We start from the raw sequence: 17,308 nt of genomic DNA, 5'->3' as shown, positions 1-17,308 counted from the left end.
AAAACAAATCTTCTCCAAGAAGAATACACCTTATACCCAGGGCTAAGTATCTTCTCAGAGATAACCTTCCAGTGATTCTAAATTCCTAATCCAAAATCAATGAATACAAAGGAAACAAACCATAATAAATGAGAATGAGAAACATCCAAAACAAGAAAAAGGAGAATCAGTTCCTCAAATGATAAAGATTGATGAATTATCAAAAAATATTTCTAAATAAATTTAATTTGATTGAGGACATAAAAGAGGGCAACATAAGTGTAGCTAAGAAAAAATACCAAAAGATATGGCAGCTTTAAAGGAAGCTAAAGAAAACTCTAGGGATTAAATATGAAAACATTGAAGAAATGCAATGAATGGGTTAAACAACTTTTTAGACAGAATCGAAAATGAAAATACTGAACTAGAGATAGCATCCATGAAACTAAGGAGGGTAGAAACATAAAATACGAAAGGGAAACTAAGAGACATTATCAGAGAGAAAGTAGTTCTATTACATGACTATTGGAGATGGAGAGGGAGAACACTGAGAGACTAGGGAAATAGCATTATTCATAGAGATAAATGAATAAGAATTCTCCAGATGTGATGATAGAAAAAAATATCATTCATTCATTCATTTAACAAATATGTATTAAGTGCCTACTATGTACCAAGCACTTTTCCAAACTCTGGAAATACAGGCAAGAACAAAACAGTTGAAAATCACTGCCTTCATGGAGTGCTGTAATTCACACAAGAAATAATGCTGCCTCACATTAAAGTAGCAAGAGGAGTGATACGAAGCGGCATGTAGTCGCATATATTTGGAAGACAGAGAAAACAGAATTTCTTGATTTGAGAGGTGAGAGGGAATCAAGGATAACTCAAACAAGTTGAGGGAGCCTGGGCACAAAAGGTGGAACTATTACTTTCCAAGACTGGAAAGACCTTGAGGGGAGCAGATATAAAAAATAATAATAATAAGATGTTCAATTTTAGACATCTCATTTAAAGTGCCTGTTACATATTTAAAAGGAGACGTTGACTAGGAAGTGAGATATGGGAGTGTGGATTGCATGGATGTGGTACAAAATGGAGATATGTCAGTGTCTTGAAAGAACCACCTAAGTGTATTTTGAAATCAGCAAGAATTATGATAGCATCAATATGGGAGAGACTGACAGAAAGCCAAGAGTAAAAAACATTTAAGGAACCCTGGAGGGAGAGGAGCTCTGGAGTTAGAAAAAGGGTAGAGGATTGCACCAAGACAGATTAGAGGGTGGTAATACTCTGATGACATGAAATTCATGAAGGATGGAGAAATGGCTGGGAAGCATCAATGAGGAGCAAGAAAACATATACTGCACCTCCAGCCATCAGTGCTAGAGGTGTGGGAGAGAAAGCAACTTCCACTTAAGAAGCCTCCAGGGAAAGCAGTGTACTCAGAAGAAAGGTTTCAATTATAGCATAAAGTTAAAGGGACTATCAGGGAAGCTGAAGATTTTTTAGTTTTGTACTATGAGCTCCAGAAGGCATAATGAAAAGATGTAAGAGATGGAGAAGGAAGGATAGGAAGTAGTGAGAAAATACTATGCACTGAGCATTTGAAGATTTAAACCTGGGATAAAAGGGATGAACAGATTCCTACCATGAACAAGAGGAAAAGGTACGATGAGATTAGTCTTCATGATCTCATGGCAGATAGAAATGGCAAAACTTTCAGCATTGAAGGGTGGGGGGAGCATATTTCTAAGAATATACACAGTTCCGAAATATAGTAAGTATAGTGTCGTCATTCAGAAAGCACAACTTTCAAGATTGAAAAATTAAAAAATACACATTTAGACAGATTACTGTAAACCCACCAAACACCAAATTCAAAGAAAATATTTTTTATATTCAGAAAGAAAAGACAACTATAATGAAAAGGCATATTACACAGAAGATGTTACATGAATGGCCAATACATATATGAAAACATGATCAGTCTCATGAGTAATCAGAAATACAACATAAATACATGATGAAATAGCATTTTACACCATCAGGCTGAAAAATGCTTAGAAATTTAACCATACTAAGTGTTGGCAAGGATGTGGTGCATAGGGAACACTTACCCACAGATAACAGAAATATAAATAAGGACAAATACTTAAGAAAATAGTTTGGCCTTATCTTTTATTGTTAGAGCACCACACTACTACCCAGCAATCCATGTCTGGATTTTTTGCCCTAAACATACAGGTAAAAAAGCCGAAGATCTCTGTTTTTAAGTTAAACATGTCAGTATTTAATTCCCAAATCCAACGCATACCAAATATTTAATTTTATAAAATTTCCTTCTCTCCTCTGAGCTTCACTAAATGAGGACTGAATAAACTAATTTTTATAACACTCGGTATATAATATAAGTCAGATGGCAAATTAACCTTGGGTACAAAAAGTTAACCTTGAGATAAATTTCTGCTGCTGTTATTAATAATTACCACAGCCTGACCTCTAACAAAAAAAAATGCAGTTTCACTTGATTATTTTTTAAAGCTTTTTTATTTAAAAATTTTCATTTCTAATTTCTCTCCTGAATAAAAAAAACAAACAAACAAATTCAAGAACCATTTCGTGGGCAGGGGAAAGAGTGGTCGGAGATATGGTAAAGGCTCTTCATAGCCTCCGGGAAAATCTTAGAAAATATTAGACAGGGGCTACTTCTAAAAGTAAGCAAGCAGTTTATGAGATTGCGTTTTGGCTATTCCCTCCTCCCTCCCCCGCCCCCAACACGCACACACAATACACAAGAATAAAGGCCACGGGGCCCACAGCGGGTATCCAGGAGAATCCCCTATACTTCCCGGAAAACCTAGCCTACTATTACACTGTTCCAAACCTGCTGCTTTCTTTGGCAGGAGGAGGGGCTTGTAGTGAGACGTCCTGGCGGTCGCAGGTCACCTGACATCTCACGTTGTTAATCATCCGGTGCGCATACGGGTCGGTGTGAGGAGCGAAAGATACCACTGCGCGAGGCCAAGCTCTGCGCCCTTCGCGGCTCCCTTAGAAGCTGAGACTGCCCACCTCCCAGCAGGCGCCCAGGAGCTCGCCTCCTGTCGCACGATCCTGAGCCTCAAGCGCGCAAGCCCTACTCACTTGTCATCGAGATCTGTCACTAAGTGACACTCCTTCTCCAGGCCCCGGGAGCGCCATCCTCAGAGCCATCGAAGGGATGGGCAGCCGGCTCCGCAGCCCCAACGCCTACCCTGCGCCCGGGTGGGGACCTCAGCCAGGAGAACCTGGCCCCGCCAAGCGCCGCCGAACCGAAGAGCCCGCGGGCCCCGAGTCCGGGACGGCGTCCAGCCTGCAAGACCCCACGGGGCCGCCGAATTCAGGGGCGCTCACTTCCGTGGTGGTCCTGGCCGCGGGCTGTGCCCTGCAGCTGCCCCTGGACGACGTCGACCTGGTGCTGGAGCCCGAGCCAACGTCGGTCCTGCAAGTGTCTCTCGGAGAGCATAACCTCATGCTGGTCCCCGAGGCCCTCCTGGGTTCTGGCGACGAAGGCTCAGGAGGGCAGGGCCACTCGCCTGTGGGTCTGGAACCTGGCACTCCCCTGTGCGCTCCCGTGGAAGACATTGCCGTCCAACAGGGATTCTTCTGCGCATGTGTCCCAGAGATCGCCGCCCAAGAAGAGGCCTATGAGGAGGACGCGGACCACGAGTTCCCGCCGCCTTGGATGGACCCTGCACCCGGCTCAGCCGCCGGGTTCTACCGCTCAGCTAGATGGGTGATCGGCCCCCACCCGTACAGCCCCATACTAGAATCCGCGTCTCGGGCCCCCACCCCTAGTCCAGAGAGACGTTCTCCTGGTCCCTATTTCGACCTGAACTTTCACCTTCTGGAGCCCTTCCCGAGCTCACCACTCCAACCTCTACCTCCGTTTCCGAGTCCGGGTCCCCATGCGCGCCCCCAGCGCCCTCCTGGCCCTGCGCGTAAGGCGAGGAGACGCCTGTTCCAGGAGTGAACTGCCCCCACATTCCCTTGCCATCCGGCTTCCGGCGCTAGTGATCTACCGAGACCCACTGTGAGCACTTAACCACCACGCAAAGATGAATTATCTTCGTACGGTGGGCAGCTGCGGTTTTTGTTTGTTCTGTTTTTGTTTTTTAGCAAAATGCCTGCTCAATAGCAGGCAAGGACATTTTAAAAAAGCAAATTCTGGTAAGGACCTTCAGCAAAGAGAGTAGACCACATATAGACCACATGGATTTTTAGATCCTTTGCCTCTACTCCATGAGCTGTTTTTTTCCATCTCTGTCACCTTCAGTCAACTCCATTCTTACTTCACCCGCTCTCTTATCTTAAACTCGTTTCAATCGTTTTTCCCAAATTATTTCCTTTTTCTCATCAACTCCCCCATGCATCTCTCCTTTCTCTCTATTCCAAGTTGTTTTTTCTCTTTGTAGTTATGAATTTACCTGTCTATTTCCCTAATGTTCTCTGGGGTACTTCTGATCACCAATTTTTATTTAGCATGCACAATACTTATTAAGAAGAGACTTGTGAAGGAGAAGCAAAGTAAACAGGGAGAAGTTGAGGGCTCCAGGTCCAAAACAGCCTCAGCCAACTTCTTTGGGAGCTCTGGAGTTAGAATGGCTGGTCATAGTTGTCCCAGGTTAGGCTGAAATAGCCCAGTTCCCTCATTGATCAGTCACTGGATGTGAGAAAGGAGGGCAGGGCCATGGCCCTGGTCTAGGCAGCTTTCTTCTGCTGAGACCATTTCTAAAGGGTGTGACAGTTGAAGGCTTTCTGTCCTTAGCACTCCTAGCAGTAACGGGAACAACTCTCATTGAAGAAGAATGATGCATCACACTGTCCATCACAACTTCACTATATTGGTCCTTTTTATCTTGATATTCATCTCTATTTATTCTAGTCTTTATGACTAGCAATAAAGTAATTATAATTTTCTTCATGTAGGACTTAAATATTTGGATAAAGTCTGATTACCAATTTTCTTTTTCTCTTCTTACTTTCCTAACAGCTTTCCTTGGGCCCAGTCAATCAAGATACATGCATATTGAATAAACAACACATAAGTGTAATGCATTGGACTTTTTGGAAATATTTCTAAAATTAAAATATAAAATTAGTGAAAGCAATATTTAATGAAAGGAGAAAGCTATGACATTGGTTCGCTACAGAAACAGTATGTACAATGGCATACTCTCCTACACGTTAACAATCGAATAGGTATTTTTCAATTTCATGGCAGTCTAGGCTTTGCCTTGATTTCTTCTCAGGGTGATAAAAACAGCTACTCACTAGAATGAACTCAGCTAAGCAGTGTAGACATTTGGTCTAATTTATTAAGCATTGAGCATATTTTCATGCTCATGAGCCCACTATGTATTATTTCTGTAATCTTGGTTTCACTATAAATAATTTTTATAGATAATGTAGTCATATCCTTTGATCCGCATTTCCTTTCCCCTCCCCACCATTGCCAAAGGATTCTCATATAAATTTGGCGGGTATCATTCTAGTCAATATATATGAATGCTACATGTACATATGTATAGTTATATGTAAACAATATGTTGTTTTATTGATAATTAAATTTACATAAGTGGCATTTTGTTCAGTTTACTTTTTCGACTTTATCTTTGAAATCATCACTTATATATGGTTCATTTCTCCTAAAGATTTCAGTTTCTATCATATGAATATATCACATTTTATTCATTAATTTATCAATGGATATTTATGTTTATAGTTTTTAGTATCACAAACAATATTGTAGTAAAAATCCTCACCCTAATCATCTTATGCACCTAAGGAAAAGTTATTCTACAAAATATATTTATAAATTGTATTGATGGATGGCAAGATATATGCATTTATAGTTTTATTAGATATTGCCAAATTGTTCTCTAGAGTGGCTGCAGAGTTTAAACAGTCTCTAGCAGTCTTTCACCACACCATTATCACCAAACTTTAAATTGTCAATGACATCTCATTTTTAAAAGTTGTAATTTCCTAATTTCTGGTAAGATTGTTAACATCATCATCATTTAGGCAAACTCCTCTTAGACCTGACTCTCCCAGGAAGCCTTCCCTAAACTCCACTCCTATGGCCTTCTTCCAAGCTCCCCTTTAGCACTCAGCCAGGGCCCAGAGCAAATCCTGGCCCTGGCCAAGGGAACACTGGCGAGGTGAAGAAATGAACTTTTGAGGGAGAGAATATGTGAACAAAGTGCGCTGACTCCCCTGTGGGGCCAGCAGGTGCTGAGAAAGCCACGTAGAATCAAGCCGACATGGTGTGTGAATCAATAATGTGTGAGTACCTAAGAGTGAATTGGTAAAAGAAGGACCAGGACTGGGCAGCTGCCTCCCCAGAAAGGAGCTTGAGAAGGGACAGACCATCTAGCTGGTTCTGGGGGTGATGCCAGGGACTTGGGCCCAAAGGCAGTTTCCAGAAATAAGAGTTATGAATGTATGCTAAGTGTCCCAAAGCCCGAGTCAGGAGCAAACGGAGGTATGAGGAAGCCAAAAAGCCAAAGAGAGTGGAGGAGTTCGTGAAGACATTCCTTGACACACACCCCCAACTCTGTACCTTGCTAACTCTTGCTCAGCTTACTAGCCTCTGACGCCCAAACCCCCAGCGTGGCCCCTCCCCCTCCTTCTGTCATAGTTTTAGTTAAATGACTATTCAGTATCTGATTGCTTTCCCCGCAGGGTCTGTTAACTCTGTGAGGACAGTGCCCTGTTCGCCACTGAATGGCCAGCCCCAGCCCTGAGCCTGGAACATGGTAGGCACTCAGGAAATGTTTCTTGAATACAAGAATGAGAGCAGAGATGGTGGTTTGGAAACTTCTGCGCGCAAGTCAGTCCTCTCAGGGCCATGGTGGGAATAGGCCTGCTAAGGATGGTTGGATGGGGTGGGGCATGTGGGCTGGTACCCCTGTCACATTTGCCATGCAGTTTTGCCCCAGATCCATGTTGGGTTGGGTTTGGGGTGGCGAAACCAGGTTGATAGATGTCTGGGAGTGTTCAGCATGTCCAAGCAGCATGTCAGTGATTCTTTGCCCTGACTTGAGAGCTGAACCAGCAGCTTTAAAGGAAACTTGGAAAATTGTTTCAACTAGCTTGCCTTGCTGGGGCCTGACATCTTACTGGCCCGTCTTCCCACCCTCTGCTGTGGTTTGGTGATGAAGGAGCTTGCATTGTCTCATTCTCCACCACACAAGACCAATGAGCCACGTTCTTCCTCCAATTCGCACATAGAACCAAAACATCCTGGCCCTGGTTTTACTTTCCCTCCTAAGCCCTTGCACTTCCCTGACTGAGGGTCTTTCTGAAATCTTAGAAGTTTGTTCCCAAGTAGTATATTCCATACACAGCCTGAAGTGGGATTACAGTAGAGATAAATAAAAGATTAGTTTCTAAGTTTTAGGACTAAATAAAGGATCAGATTCTTGGTGATTGGAAGATAAAAGGAATTTGAGGGTTTGTTCATGGATGAACCTATTCAGAAGCAGTTGAGGAGTGGGTGGAACCAGGAGCTCAGTTTTCCCTGGGGTCTTTTTGTGGGTCTCCCTCACAACCTACTCTGGCCATCTGGTTTTACTTCTGAGACAGGCTAAGCAAGCTAGGGCAGCAGAGAGCCCAAGCCAAGAGGCTGGTTGTTGAATCAGGGCTCTTACACTGGATTCAGAGGGTCTTCCTTGTCTCACTAGAGTGTAAAGTCCAGGTAACACTTTGCTTCTCAGGCAGATACTTACATGACAATCATTGCTCTCCAGAACATCACTAACAACCTAGGATTAAGCAAAAGCAGCCCTCTGCCATTGGATATACTTACTCTTACTTTTCACCAAGTTTAACAGCATTAGCTGTCTTTCTTGTCCCTAGGGCCTGACGGATTTGTTATAGCAAGTTAGAAGGAAGAGTAGAGAAGATTCTTTGAAGCAGAGACAGTTGAATATCTGAATGGAAAGGGGGACACCATAAAAACCAAGGAGAAAAAGAACTCACGAAGCACTTGCTGTGGGCCATGTAGTGGCCTGATAATCACCAGCTGGTGTTCTGAATTCTGATCCCAGGAGCTCAGGGAAAAAGTAAGCTGCGCCCATCGAGCTTTATTTATAAAGGCAAGGGAGTCCAGCATGGCTTCCATGTCCCAGGTAGCTAACAGTACAAAACTCTCTCTTAAAGTATGAGTTCATCTGGCTGAGAATTTAATATCTGTAGGACAGCTCATTCCCAACTGGTTCGGAATAATTAAGGGGTTACTCCGGTTAGATTTATATTAACAGTATTGTATCAGTAGTAGTAGTAGTAGTAGTAGTAGTAGTAATAGTAGTAGTAGTAGTAAAGAAAAATGAGCATCTTTTTATGAGAATTTATCAGGTGCTGTAGTAAGCACATTTCACATAAACTTGTTCAGCCCTTATAAGAAGTCCATGAAGTTAATGAACTTATTACCTATGGGAAAAGGCCCTGGGAGGAAAAGTAAAAAAAAACCATAATTTTTTAAATTGGATTTATTTTGAATTTTTAATGAGTCCAAAAATCAAACTATCTCTTAATAATTCATAAATTCAGCCTAAATGATGATGATGTTAACAATGATGAATATGACAGTGAAGTAAAATAATAGCATCCAAAAGTACATTTTAATAAGTTATCTACTTGCAAGCTGCATTATCACATCCTAAAACATAATGAAATATTTCAACTTCCACCTTATACATGGACGTTTGAGGAGATCTCTATGTTTAGCAACATGCAGGGGAAAAAATCCTCAATATTTGACTGTTTTTCACTTTCCACTCAGCCATTTTGGGAACCCTGTAGACAACCAAAATCAGAACTAAGTCTCTCCTTCTCTCTCAGTCTCTCTTTCTCTCAATCAATCTCTCTCTCTCTCTCTCTCTCCCCACCCCCGCACATAAACGCAAGAGCACACATACACACACCCCACCTCAACCAGAATACCCCAACCAAGCCCTAGCCAGCCTGTCTCCTGGTTGCCTTTCCTCAAGGATCTTGGTCTGAGGCCGTAGGTGGAATTGAGGAAAGCGACACATAATCCACACAGGATAATTGGTAATAAGCATCACTGGCAACCTAGACCCCCAACATTTCCATTTACTTGAGATAAAAGAAGAAATGCTCCTGACCTGACTGCTATCCATGTGGACCTCGCAGGTCAGAGCACAGAAACCTGAGTATCAGTCAGGTGAAGATCAGGACTTTCCAGGAGGCAGCCAATGAAGGGTGGAGGGAGCCATCCTTCCAGGTGACCCTCACAGATGCGGTGGCTCCAGGAACTCCAAAGTAGAAACTCAACTCCTGGAGAACAACTGGCAGCAAACCAAGGTGTCTTTGCTTACTTTAACTTCCACTCTGAGCCTCCCAATTATGGAGCTGTATTTCCCACAGAGTGGATGCAGGACTATACTACGTGCAGCAGAATTCCCAGGAAAGCTTGCTGAACCTGTGGATGACTGGATCGGCTCCCCGTCATAGAGTCCAGGAGTCTGCATGTTGGAAGGGCTCCCTGGTCTGCCTTATGCTCCATAGACAGAACCACTTCTCAAGGCATGTATTTCACTGGGTTGTAGTTCCTTCCATTTCTACAGGTTTCATATTTTACTGTGCTTCAATTCTACAAATTTATGGAGAACCTGCTCCAGACCAGACCTTGTTCTAGGCACAGGGGTGCAGTACTGACAGGGACCCAAGCCCTGCCTTCAGGAAGGCTACAGTGATTGCAGTCTCACTACAATGCCAACTGCCAGAGCATATGTTAGGATTCCCTTTTTTATATATTAGAAAACAAGGCTCAGAGGGTGTAAACAAGTTGCCCAAGGTCACACAGCTGATAGGCGAGGTGACTAAAGCTAGAATCCACCCCTCTCATTTCAGACCCATGCTCTTTACACTGTCTCTCAGAGCACTAAAGACTACAGTGGTAGAGTCAGAGCTGGAAAGACCCTTAGCAGACAACTAAGTGTTCCAGGAATATCCGAGAGGTTTTAATTGTCACTTCAATTCTAATCAATTAACACTGATTGCCTCCATGTGTGAGGAGAGAGCTGCAGCCACATCCACAGTCACTATCAAAGATGCTGCAGTTGATTAATTCTGTCTACGGTGGGTACAGAACCATGGAGCGACTGCACATGGACTACATATGCACATTGGTCCTGCATATAGACGAATCCTCCATTTTATTGACAGGGAAACTGAGGCCCAGAGCAAGGCAGTTGCCCAAATCTCAGACCTGAGACTGGACTAGAGCTAAAATCTCCAAAACTTCAGTCAAAGGCTCTTTACACTATGCAGTGCTGCCTTTCCCACACAGCCAAGATGATTAAACTGAGAAATGGATCAAACTGTCAGGAATTGAAGATCTGGTGTTGGTGCAAAGGTGGAGCCCACAGGAGGGAGAAGAGGCTGAAACAGAAAGGAAACTGACTAAGGAGGTAGCCCCTCATATGTCTCCCCTCCCAAGGGGGAAGGAAGAAATCCACATTACTGAACCCTCACCTGTGCCAGGCACTGAGCTAACTACGCTGATTATCCCATTTAATCCTTACAACAACCCTGTGAGGAAGCTCCATTTTGCAGAGGGGAGACAGTGGTAGGAGAGGTTACTGAGCTGAGCATATATCACCCAAGTGGCTAAGCCAGGATAGGATCCCAGGTCTTTGTGGCTGTACAGCCAACCACGACTGCACAGGGAGTGTTTAGAGCACAAGTGTTGGGGCCAGAAAGAACTTATATTGAGTCCCAACTCTACCACACACGAGCTCTGTAACTTTTGGCAAGTGCCTTAACCTCTCCATGCCTGTTTCTTTATCTGTAAAATGGGGAAATAGCAGGTTTTAGCCCAGAAGGTTGTCATTAGTATTAAATGAATAATATATGGAAAGTGCTTAGCCATATCTGTCATGTAGCAAGTGCTCCATAAATGGTAGCTCTTACTATTGCCCTGGTACCGCATCACCCTGGACATGTCACCTGAACACCTGCCACTCAGTGCCGGCCTGGATGTCCCACTTGGAGGTACCATTCTGAGATCATCTTTTCCTACAGCTGGAGTTAGGACCCCAGAGCCCCATATGCAAACGTATGCAAGTGATATATAAATTACATGAGAGCAGAGACCATGTCTTTGTTGGGAAGCCCATTACCCACAGGCAGACTCACCTCAGAGCAACTGCCACAAGATGGCAGCCTAAGAAGCAGCCATAAATAGGCAGCGCTCTTCTAAGCCAGGCCACACCTTGGGCTTTTCTGTCAGATGGGGCCTCTCCCGGCTGTATTCACAGCAGTGACAGGAGGGCCTGGCTGTGCACAAGAACCACTTTAGAGCACTTGCTGAGGCAGTCACTGTTTTCCTGGCCTCATTAGGGATTATTAGCACATCAAAGCTGAGTGGTTAGAGTTTTTAACCTAAGACATGAGGCATTGTGCTTTTATTTACTCTTTGGTGCCTGAGAACAATTGATGAGTTTCCTTTAAATGCGTCTTCGATGGATTAAGAGTTCCAAAGAGTATGCTTAAATAAAATAAATAAATAAAATTTACTATTTGTATCTACGATACATATGCCAATAAGAGAGCTGCTGGCTAGGGACACTACACTCTTCTATGTCTTCTGGTGACATTTAATCTGCAATATTGTGTGGGTTCTAAATCTGGGCCGTGGCAGTAAAAGGCAGTGGCCTCTATTTTCTAATTTTGGAAACTAGATGCAAAGGAGTGGTGAACTTTAAAGGTCTGAGATCCCACCTCCAATGGGTTCCAGTGTGTCCCAGCCCTGCTGATCCAAGAAGGAGGGGCATCCCCCTCCCTTGTTCATTCCACAAACTGGCATTATTGTGCTTTACATGCATTATCTCATTGAATCCTCCTCCAAAAAAACCTTATGCAAATAACAAAGCTACAATTATGGTCCCATCTTATAGGTAAGACAACTGAGGCTCAGTGATGTTAAGTAACTTGCCCAAAGGTCTCGGCCAGGAAGTGGCAGGTCCCTGAGGTAGACTTAGTACTTAATTTCTTAGTACTTAATTTCATACCTCTCCCGTTACCCAAGAAACTCCTATGCACCCGTAAAGGCCCAGACAGTGGGGGTAGAAGTGGAAAGGCCATGGTCACTGCCCTTAGGGGCTTTTCTATCTGTTGGGGGCAGGAACAACTGACAGAGTTGCCGCCATGAAGCTGAGATCATTTTCTTGGAGAAGATTCCTAGGAGAGGAGGCTCTAAAAGAGGCGCTCAAACCTAGAGCCCAGGGCCTTGGGCCTCTTCCCATGGCCCACTTCTGCCAGAATCCCGGACGCCCGCCATTCTGACTGGCATTTCACTGAAACAGGCAATGGGGGAGGGGAGAAGGGTGCTGGTCCATGTTCTGGTGACAGAGCCAGCATGATGTGACCTTGACTTGATTTTGCTATCTATCCACAAATGTCCTGGTCCAGAGGTAACATAATCTGTCACCTCAGGCAGGAGCCAATATCAAAAATGGGACTGGAATCATTGTGTTTCCCTTGTGAACTGCTGTGACCAAGAGAAGCACTTTCAAAGGGCAGCTGATAAAATTGCTGTTTTGACCCTCCTTTTAGCTGAAAACCAGATACCATCAAAATAGCTTTTCTTTTTATTAGCTACATTATTGGAGAAATAGTGAGGGATTGATTTCATAATCAATTCTCCAAATAAAGATAATGTCTATGGAGAAAGCAGACAAGAGCTGCCCGAGGATGGATACAAGTCTATGTGTGTGTATTCGCCTGCCTTGTTGTGTGGTTGTGTCTCATCTCAGAGCACATGGTCCCCTCAGGCCCTCTGTTCAGCCTCCATAGACAAGACCTCTTTGCCCCCAGACCTCATGGAATGCAGTTATCTGAGCACATCGTCCCTGATTGCAGCCTGAAAAGCAGCAAGCTCTAATGGAACAGCCATTCTATCAACAGCCCCCAGAAAGAATTAAAAGTTTAAAATGAAGTTATTCTCCCACTTTAGGATCAACAAATGTTTACTGAAGCCTCAATAAGGTGCTAGGTGCTGGGGATACAAACGTCATCAAAAAAGGTAGTCGCTACACAGTGTATAAGGTAGTGGGGGACATAGACATAAATAATCGTGTAACCAAGAATAAATTACCAAAAAAATTAAAAAGAATGAATTACCAAAGATGATGGTGACTTGGCTAAAGGCACCCCTTTAGCCAAGGATGGACAGGCGTTGAGGTTAGACTGAGAGCACTGTGATGCACCTGGGAGGTAAGCAAGGGAGGAGCATGACTCGTTGGGCTTGGGACCCTGCAGAGGAACCAAGCTGAGAATGGAAGTGATTACGAGTTTAGTCTTGGGCAGGTAAAACCATAGGTGCCTTGGAACCATTCGAGAGAGATGTCAGATGAATCGCTGCAGTATAGGTTTAAGGCTCCAAAGAACAGTCTGTTCTAAAAATAGAAATTGAAAGCCTTGTGCATGGATGAGTCTGCTTGGATAGAAAGAGTGGATTGAGAAGAGAATCGGATGCAGAACTAGGTCCTGGGCAGCTCTACCACCAAACTACCTTTGGGATCTCCCCAGCAACGAGAGATTTCAATCATTTTGCCACCTTCAATAGTGTGATCTCCAGCTCTGCCACTTACCTTGTATGCACCCCGAATCCACTTACTTAACCTGTCTGGGCTTCAGTGTCCACACTGCACACATTTTTTGTCAGCCTTTGATCTCTCCCCTTTTACTGACTCCCTACCCATGGCCCTTTTCTACCTCAAAACCTCCTCCACTCCCAGCCCCCAGCCCTAGCTCTTCAGTGGAAGGGAACGAGAGCTCCAAAGCCAGCAGTTTCCCTTTGGAGAGGTTCTCAGGCCTGGATGCTTTTTGGAATCACCAGGGAGCTTAACAAGACCCCGATGTAATTGGTCTGGGTGGCCTGTGTGGTGTGTGGATTTTTCAAAGCTCCCCAGGTGATGGTAATGTGCAACCAGGGCTGAGAACCACTTGTTTAGAACCAAGAAAACCGGGATTGCCAAAACTGATGAAATCGTCCCCTGACCTTGTACACCAACTGTCCCCGACCTTTTTGGCACCAGGGACCAGTGCTCCTATGAGACTCTAATGCCTGATAATCTGAGGTGAGCTGAGACAGTGATTTGCCCTGGGGAGCGGCTGCAAATACAGATGAAGCTTTGCTCACTTGCCCACCACTCACTTCCTGCCATGTGGCCCAGTTCCTAACAGGCCACAGACCAGTACACGGTCTGTGGCCTGGGAGTTGGGGACCCCTGCTATCCACAATACCATGATAGGAAGGGATTCTTAAGCATCGCAGTTGACAGCTCTGGTTGGGCTCCTGTGTTTCAAGACCACCACCATCTTTGACCTAGAAGGAGGGCTCCTCTCGCTTCAGAAATAAGGATCTGTGATCCTTAGGGGCCAAGAGCCCAGACTTTGGTATTAGACAGCCTGAGTCCCAGATCCTTCTCTTACAGGCTTAGTCTGCTCGGGCTGCTAAAACGAAATACCATAAACTGGGTGGCTTATAAAGAACAAACATTTATTTCTCACAATTCTGAAGACTGCGAGGTCCAAGATCAAGGCACCAGCTGAATTGTTGTCTGGTGAGAACCCACTTTCTGGTCCACAGCCTCACATGGTGCAAGGTACAAGGGAGCTTTCTCAGACTTCTTTCATAAGGTCATTAATTCCATTCATAAAGGCTCTGCCCTCATGACCCAGTATCTTCCAAAGGCCCCACCTCCTAATACTGTCGCACTGGGCATTAGGTTTTCAACATTTAAATTTGGAGAAAAGGGGCACAAAAATTCAGTCTACAGCACAGACTTTGGGATTTGGGAAATCACTGAAGCTTTCTGAGCTTCAGTTTCCTCCCCATTAGAAAAGAAACATGGCAACCTACACTGTGAGATTGTCACAGGCAGGACTTAACTATAACTTCTACATATAAGAGCCACTTATGGAAAACTCTCAATAAATCATCACAAGTGTCTTTTTTATCAGCAGCAAGAAAGAAGTTCTTTTTACCTTCCACGGTCTCCCTCTCTCTCGCTTCCTCCTCCCCTCCTTTATTCCTTGGATACCCCCTTGTCTCCTGAAAATGTTGAACAGTGCTAGGGCCAGAGGACATAACCAACAAGTAAAAATAACAATAGCTACCACTTACTAAGTACCAATTGTGTGTCAGACTCTTTGCTAATAGTTTAGACTTTAGCTCAGATGCTCACATCAATAGCATGAGTTCTCCCTGTCCCTCGTACCGCAGTATACCGTGGTTCACAATTTGCTTATTGGTCCACTTGTATATCCACATTATTTTAAAATCATAGAATCTTAGTTTAAATACCAGGAGGGGAATGTTAAACTATGCTCAGAGGACCCTGGGGTTCCACTGGGAACCTTGCACGCTTTGGGAAACATGTGGACTGGCTCTGAGACTTCCGGTGTCTACCTCCATGAGCGTAACCTCACTCCTACTTACTGGGAAATCACCAATTTTACTGATGCGGAAACCCGTTACTTGGAGGCAGAGGTCTCCTCTCCTTCCAGAACGCAAACAGCACATGACTTTCCTAGTCCAGAGCTCCCTCCACGGTACCAAGCCACCATGTTTGCAACCACAGGGGCCCTTCCTCTTCCTGGTGAGCTGCCATTAGAACATGGGGTTGGGGGGTGCCTGCCCCATAGGCCAAGAGGCCTCACTGCCCTGTTTGTACTTGATTCCCGGGTCATTCCTAGCAACCCTGCAGGCTGTAGTGTCAGAAAGCGCAGACCTGCACTGAGAGAGAGGTCACCCTGAAACCACAGGGCTGCCCGCTGAAGCCCCCTGTTTATTTTCCTTCCTGGATACATTGGTGACTCAGTGTTTGAAAAGCTCCAATGAGACTGGAATGAGTCCGCAGGAGAATGGACAGTCACCTAACAGAGGCCTGCTGGTGATTTGGAATGTCCTTTAGAAGGCTTTTTAATAAACTTTGTTTGTATCTGTCTTGATGAGGAACACATTTGCCTGGGACCATGCAGGGTTGTTTGGTTTCGAGGCTTCCCTTTCTTGGCCTTAGAAGTTCTTGGTGGCAGTGGCTGCCTGCAGGCCCTTGGGACTCCCCTGTGGAGGGCTGACCTGCCTCCAGCTTTGTCCTAGTAACTTTAGTCATGCTACCCTCCTGGCCCCCAGTATCCCTGATAAACTACTGAGCACAAAGTGCAGGGTCAGAAAGTTTTAAAAGTTCAACAGGAAAAAAGGTCCCATTACCTTTTTTTAAGACGCTTCCAGCCCAGCACTGGAATTTGTTTTTTTTTAATCCATCAAGTAATGTCTCTTCGACTCCTGCCTCTCCCAGTCCTCTGTGTTTCCAGCCTACGCCAATTGTGAGACTTAGTTTCAGTATCTTACACACAGCAGTTCCTGGCCCGAGGAGCCTGTTCCTCCCACTGGGTTTGTCTCCTAGGCAGGAGCAGGCTACCACCAGCTGCTTTCCCAGACCTCCTACCTGTGGTAAGTGCCCTGACCCTCTGTGCTGAACTGCTGCTGCTCACGACAATGTTCTATTTGGCGAAATAGGAAGAACACTCAGCTCCAAGTGCTCTGTGGTCTGGGGTGTGTGCGTGTTGGTCAACCGTACTCTAGGGAAAGGGTGGCAATGCTGCCCTCGCCGGTACTTCTTATTTCCGTTTGCCTCTGGTGTGCGCAAAGCAGAAAATAGTCCAAGTATGTCAGTTAGGTTGGCAGCGCTTCCAGGTCAGGGGACAAGAAGGAGGCAGCAGGGCAGAGCTTCTGCCCCACTTATTCAGGGCAACTTCCATTTGGCCCAGTGTATCAAATACCCACCTTGAGTGACCCCTTTGGTAAAAATAATTACAGCCCAGAGAAGGAGCATCAAGATGGAGAACAGGTGAGCAGCACATTGTAATTCACTGAGACCAAAGTCTGTGACCTGCTAGGGGTCAGGGCGGTGGCCGAGGAAAAAGGTTTTCCCGTCAGTCTCTGGAATCACATAGGCCGGAATCTGAAACTCAGCTCTGCTCCTTCCTAGCTGTGCGAACCTGGGCAAGTTGCTTAGCTTCTCTTCACTTCGGTTTTCTCATCGGTGAAACGGAGACAATGGTACTTTCCTTGAAGAGTTGGTTTTACGGTTAGAAATAATATATGATGTATATTATTTAAATGCATAGAAAAGAATCTGGAAGGAAAACCACCAAGGTTGGGGGAGGGGAAAACGAGTGGGGAGGGGATCGAATGTGGGAGAGAGAAAGAGGTTTCCTTTCCAATTCCACCAGGCAGATAAGGATAACA

The 17,308-nt window shown here is 44.8% G+C and overlaps 1 protein-coding gene across 1 annotated transcript; it reads left to right on the top strand.

The window, feature by feature from the left end:
* Positions 1-3,198: 3,198 nt before the first annotated feature.
* Positions 3,199-3,991, top strand: LOC120581952 (proline-rich protein 23A-like). The gene has a single exon (XM_039836830.1). It carries the CDS (start codon positions 3,200-3,202, stop codon positions 3,989-3,991), a length of 792 nt encoding a protein of 263 aa, XP_039692764.1. The 5' UTR covers position 3,199.
* The last annotated feature ends 13,317 nt before the right edge of the window (positions 3,992-17,308 follow it).

The sequence above is a fragment of the Pteropus medius genome, unplaced genomic scaffold (assembly GCF_902729225.1).
Source record: "Pteropus medius unplaced genomic scaffold, Ma_sr-lr_union100, whole genome shotgun sequence".
Lineage (NCBI taxonomy): Eukaryota > Metazoa > Chordata > Mammalia > Chiroptera > Pteropodidae > Pteropus > Pteropus medius.
This window is presented reverse-complemented; position numbering and strand designations above follow the sequence as displayed.